The sequence below is a fragment of the Pinus tabuliformis genome, chromosome 9 (assembly GCF_031772625.1).
Source record: "Pinus tabuliformis cultivar Carrire ecotype Pingquan chromosome 9, CPIR1, whole genome shotgun sequence".
NCBI lineage: Eukaryota > Viridiplantae > Streptophyta > Pinopsida > Pinales > Pinaceae > Pinus > Pinus tabuliformis.
Window position 1 is genome coordinate 1,919,284,223 of NC_142307.1, and position 24,808 is coordinate 1,919,309,030.

General features: G+C 38.0%; 1 protein-coding gene across 1 annotated transcript; it reads left to right on the top strand.

The window, feature by feature from the left end:
* The first annotated feature begins 14,533 nt into the window (after positions 1-14,533).
* Positions 14,534-22,127, top strand: LOC149156607 (G2/mitotic-specific cyclin S13-6-like). The gene is made up of 20 exons (XM_089445065.1): positions 14,534-14,695; positions 14,947-15,103; positions 15,217-15,268; positions 15,364-15,496; positions 15,656-15,713; positions 17,362-17,586; positions 17,791-17,907; positions 17,993-18,082; positions 18,189-18,350; positions 18,545-18,604; positions 18,702-18,800; positions 18,966-19,144; positions 19,471-19,756; positions 19,959-20,075; positions 20,167-20,256; positions 20,361-20,522; positions 20,726-20,785; positions 20,902-21,000; positions 21,173-21,351; positions 21,652-22,127. The coding sequence occupies exons 2-20, from the start codon at positions 15,092-15,094 to the stop codon at positions 21,806-21,808; spliced, it is 2,337 nt and encodes a 778-aa protein (XP_089301191.1). The 5' UTR covers positions 14,534-14,695; positions 14,947-15,091; the 3' UTR covers positions 21,809-22,127.
* Positions 22,128-24,808: the final 2,681 nt, after the last annotated feature.

Consider the following 24,808-nt stretch of genomic DNA (forward strand, 5'->3'; position numbering starts at 1 on the left):
GTAAGGCAGGGAAAAGGACCAAGGGGGGAGGGGGGGGAAGAAACCTCCAGCAAAGGTCCAAACAAAAGAGGCGGAAAGATTGGGAAAGAAAACATGTAGACCCTCATAAATGCATATATGGCTGGCAATCCGCCAGAGGTAAGAGCTCAAATAGCAGAGTGGGAGAGGGAGCTTAATGATAGCATAACCAATCAAGATATAGAGACAGAAGAATGGGAAACTATGGTGAAAGATCCAGGGAACACCAGAGGTCAACACATGTTGTTTCAACAAACAATCCAGCAATACTGGGTTATGAAGAACATAGTGGCCCGAGCAATGACACTATACAAGGAATGAGAGGAGTAGGAGGAGGCCCAAACAACAGATCCCATCATGAAGGATATACACAGAGAAATTGTTGCGGTCTAGATACGAATGTACAAAAACAATCTCACACTGAACAGGATCTAGTAAAGCATACAGGACACGAAGCGGAGCGAAATCCTGGGGTCTAGTGCGAAAGCCCCAACCCCGGTGGAATCATCTGATGAGTGAAATAGGTCTCCAAACAGAATTTGGTTAATATGTTGGTTAGCCTTTACTTTTCTAAGTTAAAGCTTATAGTAGATAAAACTGCAAATGTAGCCTGTATGGCGTTGAACACTTCATTTAAATTTTGGACAACATTTAACGTAGACAGGTGGCCAACAGACCTAGTTTCCTACAGGCAGGTTGAGGCCACCAGAAAATTTTGTTAAAGACATACTTATGTTCTGAAAATATTAATAGAGAAAGTACTACCAAGCTTACAATAATAATAATAATAATAAATAAATAAATCTTGATGACTTGGAAGCTCTAATGCTCCTGCATCAATTTCATATGACAAGAAATAAGGAGTTCTTCAACAAATTAGAGGAGAACGAACTACAATTACACATAGAGCTTGGAGATGATGGAAGGTGTAGTACCAAAGGGATTGACATTGTCACCTTTAAGAGGAAGTCAGGCTCCCATCTTCACATAAAGCATGTAATGCATGTGCCTAGTCTGAAGAAAAAAATGATTTTGTAGTTGTACTTGAAGACAGAGGATGTGATGTGGTGTTCAATAGAGGGAAGGCATAACTGAAGCATGTTGCTACTAGACAAGTAAAAAAAAAATTGTGTTCGGGTTAAAAATATCTATAAGCTAGAGGAATATTTCACCATGTATTAAACTATACCTCCATGAGAGAGGTAGGGCGATGCAGAGCTTTAGTTCCAGAGTTGTAGAGATCCGGGCAGGGTCCAACATAGATTGTTGTAGCGGGACCATAACTTTTCTTCAAGGACCCATAGTATTTAGTAGCAGGAGGATCAGTGTCAGTTGGTGTAGTTAGTTCCAAAGTGACAGCTGCATACTAGTTGTAGTCATATGTTGAGGGGCACAGAGCAGTGTTGATAGCAGTGCAGGAGGCACTGTGCAGAATAAAAAACAACACAGGTTTCCCAGTGAATAGTGCGGAGAATAGTAGAAGTTAGAGACTTAGAAGACAATTGCAGGATAGAGACATAATTGATTCAGTTGGATTATTTTGGATACTTCTTAGTTGCATTAGTAACAAAAACAATGAAAATGAGTGTTAGTGGAGCTGCAGTGCATATGTAGAGTTCGCAACAGTACAATTGTATAGTGCAGTGTTAGAAACAACATAGATGCAACATGGTTCAGCTACAGTTAATAGCATATGAATAAGAGCTAGCGCAGTGGTGGACGGATAGTGGCAGGTAGCTACAGATGTCAGACATCAATAACAAGGATTGGGGTTGCTCAAAACCCTTTTCTCGTTGAGAGGGAGTGTTAAATTGTACCAAGAAAAGGCTTCATTTGACTTATGTCTTAGTTAAATGGAAAAATTCAAATTTCCACTTCAGTAGGATGACTTGAGTTGCAGTTAGTAGGAGTGACATGGACAAGTTACTCAATTAAGTTAGTAAATTCGAGTTTGTGGGCAAGAAGTAGAGTTGCGCATGGGTTGATTACTAAGATCCAGAAATCTAGTGGAGTTATATTTAGTGAAGCTCAGTAATCTGAGCTTTAGTCCATAATAGAAGTATGAGTTCAGTTGAGTTGTTGTAACTGTTCTTAACTCATTGATATCTCAGTTAACTAGTCAATTTACTAAAAATATCTCTAGCCATGCATGAAATTTGAATTTCCAAGTGGAGTGGAGGCAAAAGGAATAATTGTAATCATTATTGTATGCTAGTGAGTGTATAGAGTTTGCATGTAGCAGATGAGAAAATTTCCTCAGAATTGTGCAAGGAAATAGGAGCGAGTGCAGGCAGAGTGAGTGTAGGTAGTGCGAGTGTAGGTAGAGAAAGTGTAGATAGCACGTGTGTAGGCAGAGCAAGCGTTGGTTGCGCGAGTGCAGGCTAAGTATTTTTGAGTGCATACAGAGGAGGAGATCATTATTGTAATGCAGATTGAGCTTGAAGAATTGAAGTATCTATTATAATATATCAATATTCTCATATGATATAATACAAATAGAGGAGGGGATTTCCCAGTTGGGCTCCCCGGTAAAATTGTGTTCATTGTGATTGAATGATTGCATGTGTTTCTATTGTATGTTTTCCTTTCAGCAAGAATGAGTAGAAGAAATTTGTGTCTATTGATTTCAATCAGATTTCATTAACATCTGCAAATCTTGAGTTATTTCTACACTCTTGGGGTGGCGAAGAAGGCTTTCATAAATCATGTGGTGTCTGGTATATACCTTATCCATACTCCATTTCAATTGATTTCTTGTTTCCTTATAGTTCTTATCTATCGCCTAGGTTTTATGCTACAGTCGAGTTTACTATTTCATGGCATTCATTTTTTCAAATAATTTTGCGGGGGGGTTCAATGTTTTTCGTTCTCTTCCTCCACAGTACAGGAATGAGGCCATCTTTTTAACTCGTGGAATTTTTTCTGACCTCGTCATTTCAAGGCTCATAACTAATAGGGATATCCTTTAATTGCTCAGTCTTGGTATGCGGGGTGTGGTACATAGGTTCGCTTTCTATATGGTTTTAATAGGGAAATTTCCTCTCCTAGCCTAAGACACTCAAATCTCTTACTCTTGCCTTATGTGTCTTGTTTTCAGGTTCTAGTTGCTTTGCTCATAGAGCTTAGGAAGGTGTCGAGTTCTTGGGGTCCTTTCTTGTTTCAGTCGAGGTGGCCATCTAGGTCCTCAATCCCACCCACCTCTCCTTATATCTTTGGGGATGATACCATGGTAGGAGGGTTAACTACATCCTTTATTAAAGTCAATCCCTTGTGTCCCTTGTCTGGTTCGCTTTTCTTTTATGGTCAGTTCTTCATTGTCAATTACTTTTGTCTCTCTACTCCCATGGATCCTCGACAGCGAATGCCAAGTCATAGAGGAGGAATGACGAGCTCCTCTTCCTCACATCGCAAACCCTTTGGGTGGGAGTCTATGGTGAATTATTTTGACTCCATTCCTCTAGAAGTAAGGAAGGATATCCTCATCCTCGAGTCTAAAGAATTTTATGAAAGTTCTTATTTTTTTGATTCAAAGGTTGTTGGAGATTGGCATAAATGGGTCATGGATCCAGGGAGATTTAGGAATCAAAAGCTTCACTTTTTTCATTACATAAAATCGCATCAACATATGGAGACTCTGATTCGCATGGTTCTTCGGGACAAGAAAGTAGATAACTAAAAATTGTTTTCAGGTCATGAAGACATTAAAAGGGTTCTTTATAACATCCAGTTCAACCTTGATGAGCTTGGCACCAAGTTAGCAAAGGTGGAACAATTTGTCCTCTCCAATTCAAAAATTGAGTTAGTATAGGAGAACAACGACCCTATTGTCATCAACGCTCTACCATTGAATTTTTTACCTCCAATAACCATCTCTCCACACGCGAACTTGTTGCCTCTCTCTCCAATTATTATCTTAGATTAAAATTTGTAATGGGTTATGTAGTTGTTATTCCTACATGGATGTCTAGCATGGTGGTATGGTCTTTTTTATGTTACCATGGTTCTTTCTTCAGACATTTGAAGGTCTTTCTTTTGTTTCAACGATCACACCTCAATTTTGTTTACTATAGGGAAATCACTCTCTTTAGAGGTCTATCTTTCTCTTTTTTTCTTATCATTATCAATAGTCCTGTAATGTTTTAAGGCATTGGTGGCTATAACTAATAGCTAAGGCAATAACGCTCTCTACTCATGGTTAAGTCTACTATCTAACTATCTAGTTCGGATTTTTGATGCTCTTTTTGCATACCAAAACCTATTGTCTTATTGTCTAATCTAGACTTTTAATGGTCTTCTGCATACCTGGTTGAGGCAATGGCCTCCTTAGTGAATCTTTTGGTTAAAGGAACTATTATCACCCCAAGAAACTCACCTAGGTTGTATATCAGTGATGCTCGGGAACATTACAAACTCAACAAAAAGTTGGATAAATTGGTGGATGAATTAAAAAAATGCTGCATGTTCAAGCCAGATAACCACTCCTACTATGCTTAACCCCAGACATGGGTGAACACCCCTAAACTACAAGGCTTTTAACCACCAATTACTCACAGTTTTAGAGACAATGTGATGATGGAGAACACTGATCACACCAGCAGATGCACAAGACCCTGTGATGGCCAGCTGCAACCAGTAAAGAGGTCTGCAAATCTATCTTCTAATGCACAGACAGGATGACAGCTCTCTGGCATTAAAACAATAGAAACCTGCATGCAATTTCAATGAAACTAACTAGATTTTAACACAGAGGTGGGATGACAACCCCTCTGATGCTAAACATTAGCAGCACATGAACAAATGCATACAAGCACAGCCTGGAACATAGAAGAAGTGAAAAATGAGCAATTGACAGCAAAAGAAGCTTGTATTAGTTGGAAATGAAGACCAGAAGCTGCAGGTCTCATAATAGTTACAGTCTCTAGAAGTTGAAATTTTCATAAGAATTACATTCATCCAACCCTCATCAACCTCTTACATTGTGTTTCTAGGTATATATAGAGATTGGTTTACAAAATATCTCTGCTACTAAGCGGGGAGATGTCAATAAATGATCACCAACCACATTTACAATATGAAACGGGCCTCTGCTGCAATTCTCAGTGCTTTAATGGACAAAATGACCCTTTCTGATATTCTGATATCCTTCTCTGGCAGCTGGAGTGAATCATGAATTAAGTTCCATGCCTGATAAATGCTTTTCACTGCTCGAGGTCGTCCTGTTTGTCCTCGGCCATGCTCTTCTTTAAATGCGGTTGGTTGCAGATTGAATGTTGGGTACAGGTAATTGATCGTTGTTGTCCATCGGGAGCTCCAGATAGTCAAAAACATGGCGGAAGCATGAGCAGAAGGCGAATAAACACTAGCCGTTAGATTAAGCAATCGGACGACGAAGATCGGCGTATGGAGACTATCGGAAGACAGGGGAGTGGGGAGAGCATCGTGAGCCGTCGGATCGTATAGATCAACGGCTACGATCACATCGGGAGGAGCTATCGGGAGCAATCGCGGGTGAAAGAAGATGGGCCATTGGATCAATAAAATCAATGACGAAGATCGAATTACGCGGGGTATCGGAGGTCAACGGGAACGGGAGAGCGAGAGCCGTCGGATCATAAGCGGGGATAATCGGATGACCATCGCACGGGGAAGATGCGCAACAGATAGTCGGTGGGGAGACGTACGAGATGAGCGGTTTTGGGAGGCGGGCGGTATTCCCCGCACCGCCTTCCGGGGCTCGGTGGTATCCGTATAGCGGGGCGTGATCCAACAAAAAGGCGTCGCGTGGCTTCCGCGACCGGCGGGAAACCACTCTCCCCGCGCATTAACAAGCGGGCAGGTTGCGGCGGGAGATGGTGCGACTGTCGTCGGATCTCTGATGGATGGTTGGATGATGCGGAAGGCGCACGATGTTTAATGCGCGGGCAAAAGAACGATGACCGTTAGATCGCGGCAGATACGATCAACGGCTCAGATTAAAAGCGACAAGAAGGGCTATGGCGCGGGTTATATGAATACGGTCGGATGGACTTAAACCTTGCACCCGGGGTTAAAACAAAAATAGGTTAATACGGGGGGTTCAACAGGTTTTATATAAAAAGACCGGGTGCTGGGAAAAGAAGGGATTACGGCGGGGTTTTGCAGTATTAAAACAAATTAATAGAGGTGCTGGGGTAAAGAGAGATTAAACAGAGGAATATGGATAAGGCAAGGAACGAAGAAGTTTCAGGAGGAAAACAGAGAACGAGAGGTTAAGAGGGTATAGGGAAACCTGCAGGAGCAGAAGGGGAAAGACTGCCATGAAGCCCTTCAAGCATCAACAATACTGCTAAACTATCATTGACCCTAAAAAATGCTCAAACATGTAGCAGAGCTAACATTGGCTCCTTCTGGGGATGAGATCCTCCCTGTGAGGTCTCAAGAACCTGCAGACCAATGCCTTCATGCAAAAACAGCTATAAAAACACTTGCCTAGTATCCATTGGGCATGGAGTCAACTAAGCATACAACAGGAAACTGTAAAAGAACTTGATTACAATCATTAAAGCCTGAAAACTTAAACTTCAAAAATTGCCCATTTGCTGGGCCACCAAAATTGTTGCCTGTCAGCCGGTTCATCATAGATCAGCAGGACAGGATTTATTTGATCCTCCACCTCAAACAGTTTAGGACATTTGAGCTTGATAGGTAGATAGGGATCAAATTTCATTCCCCTTCTGTGTATTTTCCTCCTTGGATGTTCTTCATGGGAGCCTTTGTACACCAGCTGAATACTCATTGCTGTTGTGTACATGTCTGTGTCTTCTGTAGTCTGCACAATTAATATGAAAGATGCACCACTGTATTCTTGTGCAGGGGACACAGAAACAATTTCTGCTCCTACATCTTGCTGAGAACAGTCCACCTCCAAGGAAGGATTCCAATACTGTGCACCCTCTTCCTCTGTTATCTGGAAAGCTGCCCTTTCATTCTGTATGGAGACCATCTGAGCAGGTATCAAAATATCAAGACTGAGATGATCAACTTCAGCCTTGAGCATTGAATTATGTTCTGCCTCAGTGTTTAAGTGGCAACTGTGAGGGATTGTCATTTGATCAGACAGAGAAACAAAAGATGATGGAGAGCTTTCCTCTCCCTTTTCAATCACTGGACTGGGGATGATAGCAGGCTGGCTAATTTGCAGATCTGCATAGCCATGTGAAGATGAGCAGGCTTTAAGCACAGGTTCTTGGAGGAAGAAGGGATCTGCTGCTGGCTGCCACTGCTGGCAAGCTTGCTGTTCTGCAGGCACAACAAACTGACAGGCAGTGCCTCTTGATAATGCTTTTTCATAGGCAGCTCTGGTTAGGAAAGGAGCACCTTCCAAACCATGGACCTCCTCCTCATGCTGCACCTCTTCCATGACTATATTTTGACAAAGGGTCTTCACCCTTTGATCTTCGTTTGTATCTCTGTTTCTCTGCAAAATCTGCACATGCTCATGTGTTCCTCTACATGGATCTGGAGTTGGAAAAGAAATGGAACAATGAGCTCCTGCTTCTTCAAAATGTTGCTCAGCCTCTAACTTGGAAACTTCAGAGGCCAAAAGCTCAATCATCCTGGCCAATTCCTCGATCTTAGGATCATAGGATGATGAGGATTCACCTCCCTGCCTTCTGCTTTCATCATCACCTTCGAGTCTTTCTGCAGCAATAATGTTTGCTTCTACTTCAAAGGCTGCAGCTTGCATCTCAGCCAAAGAAGTGCATCTTCTTTCTCTTAACAGCAGGCAGAATTGAGAATCGAAGGCATTAGAATAAGTAATCATGGCAGAAGTAGGGGTAGGTCTTATTTCGGCTGGCATTCTGTTGTACATATGATTGAATCTGATGTTAAAATCAGACAGCAGCTCACCATCTTCTCTCTGCAAGTTTCCAAATTCATCATGATAAAAGAGCAGATCTTTATTATTTCCCCAGTGCTTTAAAAATACATCATCTAGAGCATCAATGTCTGCAATGGACCTAGGGGGTAAATCTCTAAACCATTTTCTAGCTTCCCCTTCTAGGCTTTGAACAAAAACCCTCATCCAGACATCCTCTTCATTAATATCCAGGTTATCAGCATAGCTATAAAAGGCTTCTAAATGCTCTTCAGCTGTTATTCCTTCTGCACCAGTAAACTTTGGCATGAATTCTTGATAATCTCCTGCAGGCATGGCATTTAAAGGGACAGGCAAGACCAGAGGTCCATACCTAGCAGCAACTATCCGTTCTATCTTTGTAAGAGCTTGCTGACTTGCCATGGCTCGGGTGTATGAAAGGATACTGGTGAGCCGATTGGTTTGAATCAATGAAGAGTATGACAGAAACAGAGGAATATAATGGACAACATGGATGCTTCTTTCAACTGAGGTCCGAAAGGGAAATGAATGACTAAGGAGCTGTATGAATCTCTGAAGGTATTTCTACACTAGCAGAGATACATAAAAATTCTAAGGCTTACCTGATCCTAATGCTCCTTACTTCGATATTTTCTTCTGCTGAACGATCTTCTCAGGATCAGGCACTGGTTCAGCTGCTGATTTCTGAAGATATCTCTGAGCATGCCTCACCAACTGCTCCAGAACTTCAATGTGGAGTCGCCAAATGATGGTCTTCCTCCAGTGGAGTCGCCAGATAGATGATTACAACCAAAATATGTGTTCAAACCTTGTCTATCATCAAAGCTTGAAGCTGTGTCGTTCTCCCAGGGAAGCTGAGCTTCAATTCTCCTCTCCCCGGCAACGACGCCAATTAATGTTATCACCCCAAGAAACTCACCTAGGTTGTATATCAGTGATGCTCGGGAACATTACAAACTCAACAAAAAGTTGGATAAATTGGTGGATGAATGAAAAAAATGTTGCATGTTCAAGCCAGATAACCACTCTTACTATGCTTAACCCCAGACATGGGTGAACACCCCCAGACTACAAGGCTTTTAACCACCAATTACTCATAGTTTTAGAGACAATGTGATGATGGAGAACACTGATCACACCAGCAGATGCACAGGACCCTGTGATGGCCAGCTGCAACCAGTAAAGAGGTCTACAAATCTATCTTCTAATGCACAGACAGGATGACAGCTCTCTAGCATTAAAACAACAGAAACCTGCATGCAATTTCAATGAAACTAACTAGATTTTAACACAGAGGTGGGATGACAGCCCCTCTGATGCTAAACATCAGCAGCACATGAACAAATGCATACAAGCACAGCCTGGAACATAGAAGAAGTGAAAAATGAGCAATTGACAGCAAAAGAAGCTTGTATTAGTTGGAAATGAAGACCAGAAGCTGCAGGTCTCATAATAGTTACAGTCTCCAGAAGTTGAAATTTTCACAAGAATTACATTCATCCAACCCTCATCAACCTCTTACATTGTGTTTCTAGGTATATATAGAGATTGGTTTACAAAATATCTCTGCTACTAAGCGGGGAGATGTCAATAAATGATCACCAACCACATTTACAATATGAAACGGGCCTCTGCTGCAATTCTCAGTGCTTTAATGGACAAAATGACCCTTTCTGATATTCTGATATCCTTCTCTGGCAGCTAGAGTGAATCATGAATTAAGTTCCATGCCTGATAAATGCTTTTCACTGCTCGAGGTCGTCCTGTTTTTCCTCAACCATGCTCTTCTTTAAATGCGGTTGGTTGCAGATTGAATGTTGGGTACAGGTAATTGATCGTTGTTGTCCATTGGGAGCTCCAGACAGTCAAAAACATGGCGGAAGCATGAGCAGAAGGCGAATAAACACTAGCCGTTAGATTAAGCAATCGGACGGCGAAGATCGGCGTATGGAGACTATCGAAAGACAGGGGAGCGGGGAGAGCATCGTGAGCCATCAGATCGTATAGATCAACGACTACGATCACATCAGGAGGAGCTATCGGGAGCAATCGCGGGTGAAAGAAGATGGGCCGTTGGATCAATAAAATCAACGGCGAAGATCGAATTACGCGGGGTATCGGAGGTCAACGGGAATGGGAGAGCGAGAGCCGTCGGATCATAAGTGGGGATAATCGGATGGCCATCGCACGGGGAAGATGCGCAACAGATAGTCGGCGGGGAGACGTACGAGATGAGCGGTTTTGGGAGGCGGGCGGTATTCCCCGCACTGCCTTCCGGGGCTCGGCGGTATCCGTATAGCGGGGCACAATCCAACAAAAAGGCGCCGCATGGCTTCTGCGACCGGCGGGAAACCACTCTCCCCGCGCATTAACAAGCGGGCAGGTTGCAGTAAGAGACGGTGCGACTGCCGTCAGATCTCCGATGGATGGTTGGATGATGCGGAAGGCGCGCGATGTTTAATGCGCGGGCAAAAGAACGATGACCGTTAGATCGCGGCAAATACGATCAACGACTTAGATTAAAAGAGACAAGAAGGGCTATGGCGCGGGTTATATGAATACGGTCGGATGGACTTAAACCTTGCGCTCGGGGGTTAAAACAAAAATAGGTTAATACGAGGGGTTCAACAGGTTTTATATAAAAAGACCGGGTGCTGGGAAAAGAAGGGATTACGGCGGGGTTTTGCAGTATTAAAACAAATTAACAGAGGCGCTGGGGTAAAGAGAGATTAAACAGAGGAATATGGATAAGGCAAGGAACGAAGAAGTTTCAGGAGGAAAATAGAGAACGAGAGGTTAAGAGGGTATAGGGAAACCTGCAAGAGCAGAAGGGGAAAGACTGTCGCGAAGCCCTTCAAGCATCAATAATACTGCTAAACTGTCATTGACCCTAAAAAATGCTCAAACATGTAGTAGAGCTAACAGGAACAACACTACTATCTATGTAATACTCTTTTTAAATAGTGGAAATCACTTGCAGAAGCTTACAAAAAAAGTATTAATTTCTTAAAAAAGTTCATAATGGTCTCTGAAATGCACAATCCTTAAAGATGTATTCATATTGATCCTTGAAATACATGTTAGTATATTAATTTTAACATTATTTTTTCCTGGAATCTAGAGAGACTTTTAAAAATTATAATTTTAAGATGTTTAATCTTCAAAATTCCAATGTCTGAGAGGTTTTTTAGGGTGTTTACCATTTAGGCATTCAAAAGTTCAAATTCAAAAAACAAGAAATCACAATCTTGCTCAAAATTGTATTGTTGGATTCTTGCAAAAAAGCCATTCCATCAGTTAGTTAGATTGCACTCTTATGTAGGGATAAAATTGTAAATGTGTAGACTTTTTAGTGGTTACTACTAACCAAAATTTATGCAAGTCCTTGTGACTCGAAAAACAATACATTTATTCATTTTACATCTCAAATTATTAGTTCCTACCAAACAGGATTATAGAATTTGATTTGCCTATTGACCTTTATTAATTTAGCATTAACCAATGCAAATTAAAATTATTTAAGTATTTTTTCTCATAATAACACTTCCACTCTGGGTAGTGTCGTGTTAATTTTCCTGGGGACGAAGTCGTTGGTGAAAACTCTTACCGGGTGTTTCCTTTCTCAAGAGAGGTTTGGACTTAGCATTGTGGGAACTCTATTGTCGAGTACTACGGTCTGGAGGTATTTCCAGATCTTTGTGTATTGTTGGGCGTAAGGAGTTGGTCTCAATGAATTGGGGTTGGTTTGAAAATGTATAGGCAATGCGACATAACGTGAAGAGGGATAGGACCAGGAGGGAAGAGCGCTAAACTCATCGAGGAAGCCATGGAGATGGGGGGAGAAGGTGGAGTGGAAATAGAGTTAGAGGAGAAGGTGACCCACAATCCCATCCCTTTTCCTAGGCCCATTGTTCATCCTCCCCCTTTCAGTACCTTGGAATCCTAGTTGCGACATGTCACCCTTCTCCTAGAACAATTGGGACATATTCGTCATGATGAACGTAATGAGGTCATAAGCTTCATGAATAATTTGTAGCACAATCAATGGAATATGTATGATTGTTTGGCTTCACTTCGGCGGGGCCAGAGGAGAATGTTTGGACAAATGGAGCGCATGGAAGGGAGGTCGGCTCACTTAGAATTCCATGTCCATGGCGAACCCAAGCCTCCAGATTGATCAGGGAACGAACATGATAATCTAGCTCTAGCAAATCCTATTGGTCCTTGATGTTTATGGGTTGTATCTTCATCTTAGGAGTATTTTGGGCATTCTGGTCTTTTCATTTTTGGGTTCTTAGTAGATTTTGACACTTTGTAATTAGTTTTGTGTTTTTCTTTTGACCAACAAATTCGGTAGGAGTGAGGCCAGAAGAATTGTGAAAATTGGGCAACCATGTTGTAATCTTTGGAGGAATTGTGAAAATTGGCCAACCATGTTGTAGTATTTGGAGGAATTAATAGAAGCATTTTCACAAAAAAAAAATATATAAAATGTTTACAATTAGAATTAAATTAAATATCAATTTTCTATATAAATGAAGATACAATTTTAAAAATATAAATATCTTATTAGTCCATGCCAAAGCATGACTTTAGCAATTGATTTGCCCATTGACGGCTATAAGTTTAGCATTGACCAATGTAACTTATAACTTAACTTTGAAAAATAAATATTTATTTTTCAAATCTTGCAATAAGACCTTCAAATTATGGTTTTGGAAAACAGTTTTTTTTTTTTTAATATAAATTTCTTATGAGCCATTGAGGAAGCATGACTCTAGCAATTGATTTACCACTATTAATTTAACATTAATCAATGCAACTTATAGTGTTTACCTTTGAAAAATAAATATATATAAACTATTTTTCAAAGCCATAATTTGAAGGTCTTATTGCAACATTTGCTTAATATAATGTCATGCCGATAATCAACTCACATATGTTATGATTTTTAGACTTGTATGTAATGATTTTTTTATTCAACTTTGTAGGAAAACCATCAAAAAATAAAATCTTTGCTCACACTTAAGAAAATAACATATTTACCCCTAGTTACTTCCCATCATAATTTAAGCACGTTCTTGGATACAAAATGGAAAGGAATAAAAGGTAAATAAATATGGTTACCAAGTGTTACTTCCCGTCATTATTTATGTTTTAATGAGAAAACCTTTTTTGGACACTTTTTTTGGTCAATTTTGACCAAAATCTAGGAATTTTTTTTTAAGAAGCACAAATTAAAATTGTTGCAACCATTTCATCTATTAATTAATTACATTGTACTATAAAAACAAAATTGTAAAAATTTTATGCAAACTTTTGTAATTTATTTATTTTATATTTCAATTTATTAATTTTTACTAAAATTTTTTTATAGAAATCAATATACATCATATGTTTTTATACAAATTTTCCCATTATATAATTTCCATCATTTATAATTTCCAACTTAAATGAAAAATACAATATATTTCTCTAATAAACAATAGAATTTTTTTCTCCAATATAATTTGAGTGACAGAAAGCAAACTGCCTTGCAACTTGCAAGACTGGTTTGAATTTAAACTTCCAACTTTCGTATACGCTCCCTGCAGCGAATTATATACATATATATGTATAGAATTATATATATATAACAACTATCCGCTGGCCGCGTGAGAGGTAATTCAATGCAGCCAGCAATATCAATGATGTTTATGACCAGCGTTGTAGTGGAAGGGGTCCCGCGGCTCTGGCCCCGCTCCCGGAAGTCAGTAACGAACTCTAGGAGTCAGACTGCACCCATCTATGGGGATGTGCTAATTAACCTAGCTGGGTGAATTCAAGCACTCCCTTTTTATTCGCAGTTTTATCTAAATCTAGTTTTTTTTTCAAATATATTTCGTAGTTATATTTATTTTAAAATTGGATCGGTATTTCTTAAAATTATAAGTTTGAGTTATAAAATTTTCCTACTTTAAATATATCGAAATAAATTTAATATTCGTATTTAATTTTTTTATTATTAATATATATATAATAAATTTATATTTTAAATAATAATATTATAATCAATATAGATTCATTTTATAAGAGAGTTCATTGCATCAAATTTTTTTACGTGTAAATTATTTTAGAACAAAATATAATGCGTTATTTTTCATTATTTAAATTTTATTTTGAATGTTAAGTAAATTAAGACAAATTAGATAAACTTACACATCCTTCATATTGAGCTTTTGAATAAATATCTAAACTCAATAAAAACACATTTTAAACCATAAAAAAAATAAAATAAAAAATATTAAACTTTAATTTTTTTTGCGAAAGAACTCCAGGACACCTCATAGCTTTTTTTTTTACAACATGGTGAATGAGTAACTGCCTGGCCTAATCTAAAAAGACCCAAGATCAAAACTCAAAACTGCCACTATAACACCAATAATTATTTAACACCATTCGAAACCGAAAAAACTGGAGGACATCTCAGAGTTAGTCAACAACGTTCGAAAAAACAGAAAAGCAACTCTGCCGCGCGATACAGACGTCAGCCGTGGGACACATTCACTTCAAAAAACCAGAAAAGCAATTCTGCCGCGCGATACAGACGTCACCAGCGAAATAGCCGTTAAAGTGCAGCGATATCCCGTCCCGGCGATATGCCGTTGTGGTACTAACACGCTCTGGGCATTTCGAATTCAAATTCAGTTTCTGATTCACTAATTCCAAAATTATATGTTTATGTTGGATTTTTCAAGTTTTCATTATCACTCAGCAAGAGAGCAGAGCGCCTCACCAAACTCAGAAAACAAAGCACAGGTTTGTCCTCTTGCCATGATTTATTAATATTATAGAAATTGGGGTCTGCTGTGCCTAATACGGAACTTACTGTAGCTGAATTTGGTGTTTTGGGGCTGAATGGGTGTGATTATGGTATGATGTTAATAGAAGCTCAGCTGAACAGCCTTTTCAGCTGTTAAACACCCATGCATAGTATGTTTTGCATTTTATGTGTAAGTACTTGAAGGTGAGCGCAATAAACAACCTCTGTTTTTTTATCTGGTAATCAGTCTTATATGCCAAGAAAAGCTTTGGGAGAAACCGTGGCAACTAAAGCGCGGGATAAGCGCAGCGCGTTTTTGCTGCATCCAAATCTGTTTCCCCATCTGCTGAAACAGTCCAGGCTACTAAATTCCAGCATCCCCAAAAGCCAAAATGTTTTCCAGGGTAAGGGTAATTTGATTGTAAGCATCAGTTGGAACTGCTGGGTTCCCTGTCAAAATGAATAAAAGACATTTAATTTATGCTTAAGCTTTTGTTTTTGATGCCTTTGAGTGCAGGAAGACAACCTCCGCAGGCGTATTATTTCCGAGCCAGATGCAGCCAAAAAGGGTAAGTGGGTTTGTTGAAAACTTCCAAGAGATTTTAAGTTCAAGATTAGATGTCGTGGGACGTGTAGGTTCATAATTGTGCCTGCAAAATGGCAGGTCCTATAATGGGAGCACCCAACAGAAAGGCAATGCCAGCCAACGACAACAACAGGAGGGCCTTGGGTGACATTGGCAATCTGGTGGGAGCTCTGAATCCCAAATGCAATATCAACAAAGATGGTGTCACAGAGTATGTTGTTTGATGTTATTTATTATGTAATAAATCCATTCCCTGCCAATAGCCTTGTCTTTCTGCAATTGGCTTTCTGGTGTTGCAGTTCTGTTGTTCTATTCAGTGACCTCTGCGTTAAGTATCCCGTCCTAAACTTTTGCACTACTACTGTTTCAGGAGGTCCCAAGAAAGCTTGGTTGTCAATGCCAACAAGGGAGCCAGTTCCAGCACTCAGGTAACTTTAAAGTTTAAACAGAGCCGGTTCAGCAACATGAAAGATTATTTTCTAAGAAAACTGTTGAAGAGGGTCTAGGATTTTTTCAAAGGACGACCTCCACGGCAATTGCACTAGCATGTAGACAAAACCTCTGTAGTGTCGACCTGTTCTGTTTGCTTGATTTCCGTGCTTGGTATTCTATTTTTCTGGGTATGTTTAGTGTGTTGCTTTTCCTTTTACTTGAGGAATCTCATTCTTGATATTGAGAGTTCGGGAATTCAGCACTCTGCATTTTTAAGTCAAGACTCATTTTCAAGAATCTACGCAGAAGAGAAAAGATGGAGGTTATAAATATTGCTGTCAGCCGATTAGAATTAGAGAGCCTACCAATTAAAGAGATTTTTTTATTTTAATTAAGATTTTTATTTTAATTTATTCATTAACATTATAAGTATATGATTTTGCTTTTGTTTTTATATTTAATTAGTAAGTTTTATTTTAATTTAATTATAGTTATTTTTGACATTTAGTATAGTTGTTTGAATTTTGATTTTTATAAAGTAATGTATTAGATTATGTTAATATATTATAATATAGATCCTATTAATACTAATTATTTTAATATAATTTATATCAATACCATATTCTAAAATAAATCTTATGCATACAGCAGGATTTTTAATAAGCTAATGTTATTAATGTGATAACTTTATGATAATGTATTTTAATATAAATTTTTATTCCTACTTAATTTAAGAGATCATGTTATTAGAGGATAAAAGTGATATTAATTAAGTATATGATATTAGTAATTATTATTATTAATATTACTGGGGTAACAAAGGTTAAAGTCAAAGAAGGGAGTGGCAAAAGAATGGAGTCCCAAGAAAAGGGGGATATTTAACTCGGGTGAAGTATGAGAGGTTGACGGCAAAACAGAGGAGAAGAGCAAAAACATTCAGGGAAGAGTTTGGGGGAGCAGGAGGAGAAGATGGGTTGATAAAGAGTGTTAAGGATGATAAGAGAGGGGAAAAACTTCCTTATTCCTAGGTATCGTAGGAGAGAAGTGAAATCCAATTTCTGCTACTTTCTAATCCTCCATCCTTATTGAGGTTGTGAGGGTGTTTGATGATTTCAAGGGCCTCCCGAACTTTACGCTTAAAATGATGTTTTTCTTCTTGGCGCTGGTTTTACCAACTAGAGGGGCTAGGGTGCTAGCAACATACTTCGCCAATTCGTATGTGGTATTGACGATAGGTCTGAGGGAGACATCAGCTTTATGAATGTTTGAGGCACCCTAAATTCGAGGAGTGATTTCACTGTCAGGAGTGAGGCACTTTTTTAGTTTATCATCCAAATTAGTCTCTAGTAATCCTAGAGATGGGTTTTTTTTCAAGCTTCTTGTAGCTGCCACTGTTATAAAGGTGGTCTTTCATTTTGTTTATGTATTCTTCACGATTCATTACAACTATGGCGCCCCCTTTGTCGACCATTAGAATGACAATGTAATTATTATTTCTTAGGCTTTTTAGGGCTTTAAATTGTTCCTGGTTTAAATTTCTTTTAGGAGGTCTAACTTTTCTAAGGATGATGGTTTATTCTGTTTTCTATTTTCTGTGAGAGCAAAGCAAGAGATCTCACAGAATCTTTCTCACTTTGATTACAGCAATCCCAAGAAGAGGATATTCTTGTTACGGAAGAAGGAAAAGTATACTATCAGAAGCATACTATCAAAAGGGGGGTTCAATATGCCACGGCTATTCAGAAGGATATTGTCATTGATGTCAACAATAGAACTGCAGAAAATGGTGGATTAAAAAGACCTAGCCAACTGAAGGCAATCAAACCCAGAGTACAAGCACTGACTGCAATGCTAACAGCCCAAAGCGAGGTCTGTCGTATTGCTTGAAGTGCTATTAATTCTGTGATACTTTTCTTGTTTAGCACTGGTTGAAATCCAAATGTGCATGAGCCAAACGTATCTACATCCACACCAAATTACTAGCAGGTGTTATAGACTTCAGATATTTTTGAGTATATTTTTGATGCAAGTAAGATAAAAGAAGTTCAGTAATCTTGATAAGCACAATTTCAGGATGCATGCAGGGACTGCCACAATGCTCTTCCTAGAATGGATGATGAAGACCTTGAAAATCAATTGGAAGTTGTTGAATATGTTGAAGATATATATAACTTCTACCGGAAGATTGAGGTGTGTCTCTCTGTCAGTTTTTTGGAAATGTTAAGGTAATTTTTTATTTTCTTTTCAGTAAAATTTTGTAGCATCATATGTCCAGACCATTAGCTGCATACCTCCAGATTATATGACAAGGCAGGTTGAAATCAACGAGAAAATGAGGGCAATCTTGATTGATTGGATGATAGAGGTAAAATCTATTCCTGTGCTAGTTTCATTTGCTGTCAAACTTGTATCTACAAGACATTTATATGAGCTATTTCTTAGGCTTGATATTGAAATCTTAAATTTTTCAGGTACATCTGAAATTTAAACTAATGCCAGAGACATTGTATCTCACTCTGAACATTATTGATAGATACCTTTCTATTCACACCATTACAAGGAGGAAATTACAATTAGTGGGTATCACAGCAATGCTTATAGCTTGCAAATATGAAGAAATCTGGCCTCCAAAGGTAGGATGACTTACAAACATTTTTTAGGATAGGTATAAGAAAGTCTTTAGTTTATATGTCTAGTTAATAGAAGGCATGGTTGGTTCTTGTTACTTGTAAAGTACACACACAATTACATGCAACAGCACAAAATATTTTGCATAATGGGTTAAAAATTATTGACATCAAAGGAATTGGTTCATACATGGCTACAGGTCGATGACTTGGTCTGCATCTTGCCGAAAGAATGCACATCGGAACAGATACTGGCTATGGTAATTGGTTCTAACTGAAATATTTATGTTTAATTTGATTACGGCATACTTTCCAAAGATGCAGTTCGAAAAATAAATTGAAGGTAATACTTGGCAGGAGCATACAATATTACATCAATTGAAATTCAATCTTACCGTTCCCACTCCATATGTATTCCTTGTGAGGTTTCTGAAGGCAGCTGGTCCTGATAAAATGGTAAACGTTTCTTTTATATTGTCAGAACAATCCTCTGCTGCATTGATAAAATCTGCTTTCAAAATGCTTCAGGAAATCTTCTTGGTTTCATCTTTTCTTGAGTGTAATCCTAATAATCCTCTGCTGTACTGATAAGTCATATAATCTATTATCAAAATGCTTCAGATGGAAAATCTGGCATTCTTCTTAGTTGAGCTGTGCACGCTTCATTACACAATGATCAAATACAGTCCATCAATGCTTGCCGCTGCTGCTGTCTACACTGCTCAATGCACTTTGAAGAAGGATCCATGTTGGAGTAAAACACTTACCCTTTTCACAGGTTATTCTGAAGCAGACCTCAAGTAAGTCTTCTAGATTTTTAAAGCATCTTGCTTTTAGTGAGTATATCCTTTTGAAAGACTAAGTAGACAGCGTAGATTTCTTTAACAATTACAAGTAGGCAATCTGTAGATTATAATACCAAAGCATAGTTGATCAGCTGCAGCCAATACATTGTGCATTGATTTTCTATATGTTGGCACTAATCGTCTCACATTCTTTCTGCATTGTATCTACTTAAAGATACAGTAGAGATTGGTTAATGTGCGCATCGAACTGTATGGGGTGTGTGCACATTTAGTTAACTCTGTACATTGTGAGATAATGACATTCATTTGACTTGTTACAGGGAATGCGCACACTTAATTATCAACATCCACCTAAATGCAAGAGGAAATGGGCTGAGAGTTGTTCATAAGAAGTATTCAATTCCATCTTTTGGCTGTGTTGCTTTCCTAGGCCCTGCCAACTTACCTGCTGACAACAGTTGCAGCTCCAGCAAATATACTGTCACTACTATTGGTGATAGCATACATTTATGTGCAAAAGAAGGCGGATTAAAATCACCTAACCAACTGAAAACAAGGAAACCTGGAACGCAATCACTGACTGCAATGCTAGCAAGGCAAAGTGAGGTCTGTTTTAACATTGGAAGTTGTACTATTTCACTGATATTTTTTGTGTCTACCGCAGGTTAAAATACAGACATACACGGACCAAAAGCACCCACATCCACACCCAATTACCAGTGGATATTATAGCCTCAAGATAGCTTTGTGTTTATTTATGACGAAAGTGAGATGAAAATGATTAATAATTTTGATGAGGGTATTTCAGGATGCACGCAGGGACTCTTATGAGGTTCTTCCTAGCATCGATGATGGGGACCTCGAAAACCAATTGGCAGTCGTTGAATATGTTGAAGATATATACAAATTCTACCAGAAGATTGAGGTATGTCTCTCTGTCAATGTTTGCAGTTTTTTGTGAATTGAAGGTAAAGTTTTATTTTCCTTCAGTAAAAAATGGTTGCACCGTATTCCAGACCATTAGCTGCATACCTCCAGATTATATGACAAGGCAAGTTGAAATCAATGAGAAGATGAGGGCAGTCTTGATTGATTGGTTGATAAAGGTACCGATCTGTTCATATGCTAGTTCTATTTTTAAGCTTTGATTGAGAAGTGGTTTATATGGGCTGTTTCTTAGGCTTGACTTCAAAATCTTAATATTTTGCAGGTGCATCTAAAATTTGAACTAATGCCGGAGACATTGTATCTCACTCTGAACATCATTGATAGATACCTTTCCGTTGAGACAGTTCCAAAAAGGAAATTACAATTAGTAGGGATCACAGCAATGCTTATAGCATGCAAATATGAAGAAATCTGGCCTCCAAAGGTAGCACGCGTATAAGCCTAGTTAATAGCTAATAGAAGACCTGTTTGGGTTTTGGAAAGTACATACACACTTGCACACACTCTATTAAACTGTAATCTCTACTCTTACGAGGCATAACCTCTGTGGCAACGTCAGTACAAAAATATTGCATAATGATTCACAAAATAGTGACATAAAAGGATCCGGTTCATACTTGGCTACAGGTTAATGACTTGGTCCGCGTCTTGCCAAAGGAATACACATCAGAACAGATAGTGGCCATGGTGATTAGCTCTAACTGATATCCATTTTTCTTTTTCTTTTTTTCACTGGATTACGACATAGTCTGCAAAGACACATCCGGATTCCGAACTAATAAATTGATGATAATACTCTGCAGGAGCATACAATCTTAAATCGATTGAAATTCAATCTTACAGTTCCCACTGCGTATGTATTCCTCGTCAGGTTTCTGAAGGCAGCTGGTTCTGACAAAGTGGTAAAGTCTGAACCCTGCCGCTTCTTTTATATTGTTGAAGAATTATCTGCTACATCGATCAAATCTTCTTTCAAAATGCCTTGGAAATCTAGCATTTTTCTTGGTTTAATGTCTGTCCTACAATCACCTGCTGCACTTATAAACCTTAAAATTTATTATCAAAATGCTTCAGATGGAAAATCTGGCATTCTTCTTGGTTGAGCTGTGTTTGCTTCATTACATAATGATCAAATACAGTCCATCAATGCTTGCTGCTGCTGCTGTCTACACTGCTCAACGCACTTTAAAAACGGATCCATGTTGGAGTAAAACACTTATCCTTCACACGGGCTACTTTGAAGCAGACCTCAAGTAAGTCTTCTCGATCTCAAGAAATCTCGCTTTTAGTGAGTTTATCCTTCTAAAGATTGCCTAGACATCTTAATTGTCTTCAGCAATTACAGGTACGCAATCTATAGATTATAATATCAAAACATAGCTGATCAGCTACAGTCAAAACAATTTGTATTGATCAGCTATACGTTGGCACTAATCAACTATTCTGTCTGAATTTTATCTAATACTAGATATAGTAAAGATTGACTAATGTGCACACATCTAGTCGACTCTGTACATTGTGAAGTAATATAACATTTATTTGACTTTTTCCAGGGAATGTGCACACTTCATGGTTAACTTCCACCTGAAATCGAGAAGCAATAAGCTAAGAGTTGTTCATGATAAGTATTCAGCTCCATTTTTTGGCGGTGTTGCTCTTTTAAGCCCTGCCAACTTGCCTGCTGATAATAGTTGCAGCTCCGGCAACTGATGACTGTGCACACCATATTTGCTTCAGAAAAACCTGATTGAAGGTTGCCCATTAATTTAAGTAGGTTAAAACGTACCTCTGGTGGTGCTGCTAACAGAGTTTTGGGTCGTGTTCATGTAGATATTTCTTGAAAAGATTTACTGTAAATTTCTAGTTGAGTGTTTTGAATACCTTGAAAGCCTGATTGAAGTTTTCCCATTCATTTAAGTAGGTGAAAACCTACCTCTGGTGGTGCTGCTAACAGAGTTTTGGGTTGTGTTCATATACATATTGTACGTTTCTTGAAAAGATTTATGTAAATTTCTTGTTGTGTTTTTAACACCTTGAAAATCTCATTTAACGCTAAATGATTATATTTCACTAGTAGGATGAATGGTATATATTTTGAATTGCCCCTTCTAAACTGACATAGTGATGTAGCACATCTTTATATTTCTGAATTTCCAAGCAGGCTTTATTTATCATGGAAAATTTAATCATCAAACTTTTGTCATCATATTTTTCTACATTATTTGTCGATGGGCTTGAGTATATCTCACTATATTTTGGTTCATAACATCTCTGTACGCAAGTAAAGAAGCCAAGTCTGTATGCAAGTAAACAAATTAAGAGATCAGTAGTTTAAATATAATTTGGCCAAAGAACTAATGCTTTATATAAGCCTCTGCTTCAACCTTCACGCAATCGCTGGTGCTCAAGGTGAATTTTCAAAGACCAAGGAGCATGAATGAAATCAATTGCAATTTTTTCTGCAGTTTTACTTCGAACAAGACCCTAGAAAACGCCCCTTTAAACCAAGGACCCCGGCCTCTTGTAGATGATACTCTTGATCATGATTGGCCTCAGGGCATTACACCTATGTGTGATATGGCTCTGTTGTGGAAATTATCTACTCTGAAAATTCTCATATACGTTTTCACAGCTGCAATCTAAATTCCGAATCTGACGACGTATTAACTCTCTGCTAGGTTAATACAAGTTATGGTAAACAAATCAGTTTTTTAAATTTTTTTTCCTAGTTAAGCTGCACCTAGGCCAAGGCCAGCCCCAATGCTAGATGAAATAATGATTATCTCACCTGGGGCTAGATGAAATAATGATTATCTCACTTGCTGGATTACATTACTAAAATTGGAGAAGCTTGGTTAACTTAACAGAATCCAATAAAAACTATACCCCACACAAACTAATTAGTCTACACTTTAGAAGTGGTAAATTAATTAACTTCGTAGAGATGTGGCGAGATCCAATACCTAAGAAAATCATAGTCTATATTGAGAAACACTTCTCCTTATCCTATCTAAAATGGCATGTAAACAAAAATAAAGTAGACTGCAATCGAAATGTTTGATACTACTATGGCACAGAATTATATGGCAGGTAAACAAATTAAAATAATAAGCAATTTAAAAGGTGTTGAAAAAACACTTTGGTTATCACTGTATCAATGGAAGCATATACATTTAATATTATTTTGGGTGGGTCTAATAGTTAAGAACATGTATTTCTTCTTATGATTTCATAGGTAAGGGAAGTATATACATTTAATATTATTTTGGGTGAGTCTGATAGTTAAGGACATGTATTTCTTCTTATGATTCATAGGTTAAAATCCAAAAGGAGTTAGAGTATGTATCATGGAGGTGGGTCCCTTGTGCCACAAACAATGTCTGGCTAGGTCGTGATTCAACACATCAATTTGGTGTCTGGCTAGGTCTAATTATATGGCAAGTAAACAAATTATAATAATAAGTAATTTAAAAGGTGTTGAAAAAACACTTTGGCTATCACTGTATCAACGGAAGCATATACATTTAATATTATTTTGGGTGGGTCTAATAGTTAAGAACATGTATTTCTTTTTATGATTTCATAGGTAAGGGAAGCATATACATTTAATATTATTTTGGGTGAGTCTAATAGTTAAGGACATGTATTTCTTCTTATGATTTCATAGGTTAAAATCCAAAAGGAGTTAGAGTATGTATGCATGGAGGTGGGTCCCTTGTGCCACAAACAATGTCTAGCTAGGTCGTGATTCAACACATCAATTTGGTGTCTGGCTAGGTCTAACCCACGGGGATTTGAACTTTGAATTTCGTGCTTTACATATTGCTTCATAACAAGGTGATTACCAATTGAGCTACACTCCATGGGATAACACTATTACATTTTATTTATATTAAAAAATACATTTCTTTTTGAAAATCAAATGTAGGAATCCATTAGCCAACACAAAAATCATTTCATATGTTCATGTATTATGATTGCCTTTTCAAAAAATAGATGGTTTGGGTTGTTTTAAATTTGGCAAAAACTCCCAAAGGAAAAGTTCCATCACATAGGTGGAACTATGACTTTTCACATAGTTCCAATTAGATTTAGGGTCAAATTTAACTAGAAGGGACAATTGAGTGTTCTTTATCCCAAGTTGTACCAATATAGATAATATTTGTGTTGTAAACAAATTTCCGGATTCATCTCATTCCTTATATTTAATATTGGCGTTTCGAACCGGCAACTATAGTTCATCTTTAGGATGAAAAAGATACGAACCATAGTCGCTGGTTCGAAACATCGATATTAAATATAATGAATGCAATGAATCTGGAGATTTGTTTACAACACAATGAAAATGGTCGCAAGAATTTGAAATCTGAAATAAATAAACTTATTGAAAAAAAATGTTATATTTGAAGTTCGTGCGGTACGAATTGTTGGACTTTTGGTTTTTCCAAGCATCTACCATAGTAGTCATTATCAATGATGGTCAACATTTTAAATCCCCTAACAAGGATTAGAAATGTTGACCATGACTTTTCTAAAGTATCTACCATAATATTTATCTTTAGTGATAGTTGACATTTTGAATCATATATATATATAGAAAGGAAAGGAAAAGAAGTTGACAAAAACAAAACCCTAAAACCTTCATAGATATGGGTTAAGATGTGCTATATTAATCTTGATTTAAAATTAAAAGAATAACTCAAATATGGA

Bases quoted from the DNA above. Each gene is read 5' to 3' on its own strand.
- LOC149156607 (XM_089445065.1), top strand. The intron at 20,257-20,360 runs GTACCGATCTGT...AATATTTTGCAG, and splicing joins TGATTGATTGGTTGATAAAG to GTGCATCTAAAATTTGAACT. The intron at 21,001-21,172 runs GTAAAGTCTGAA...AAAATGCTTCAG, and splicing joins CAGCTGGTTCTGACAAAGTG to ATGGAAAATCTGGCATTCTT.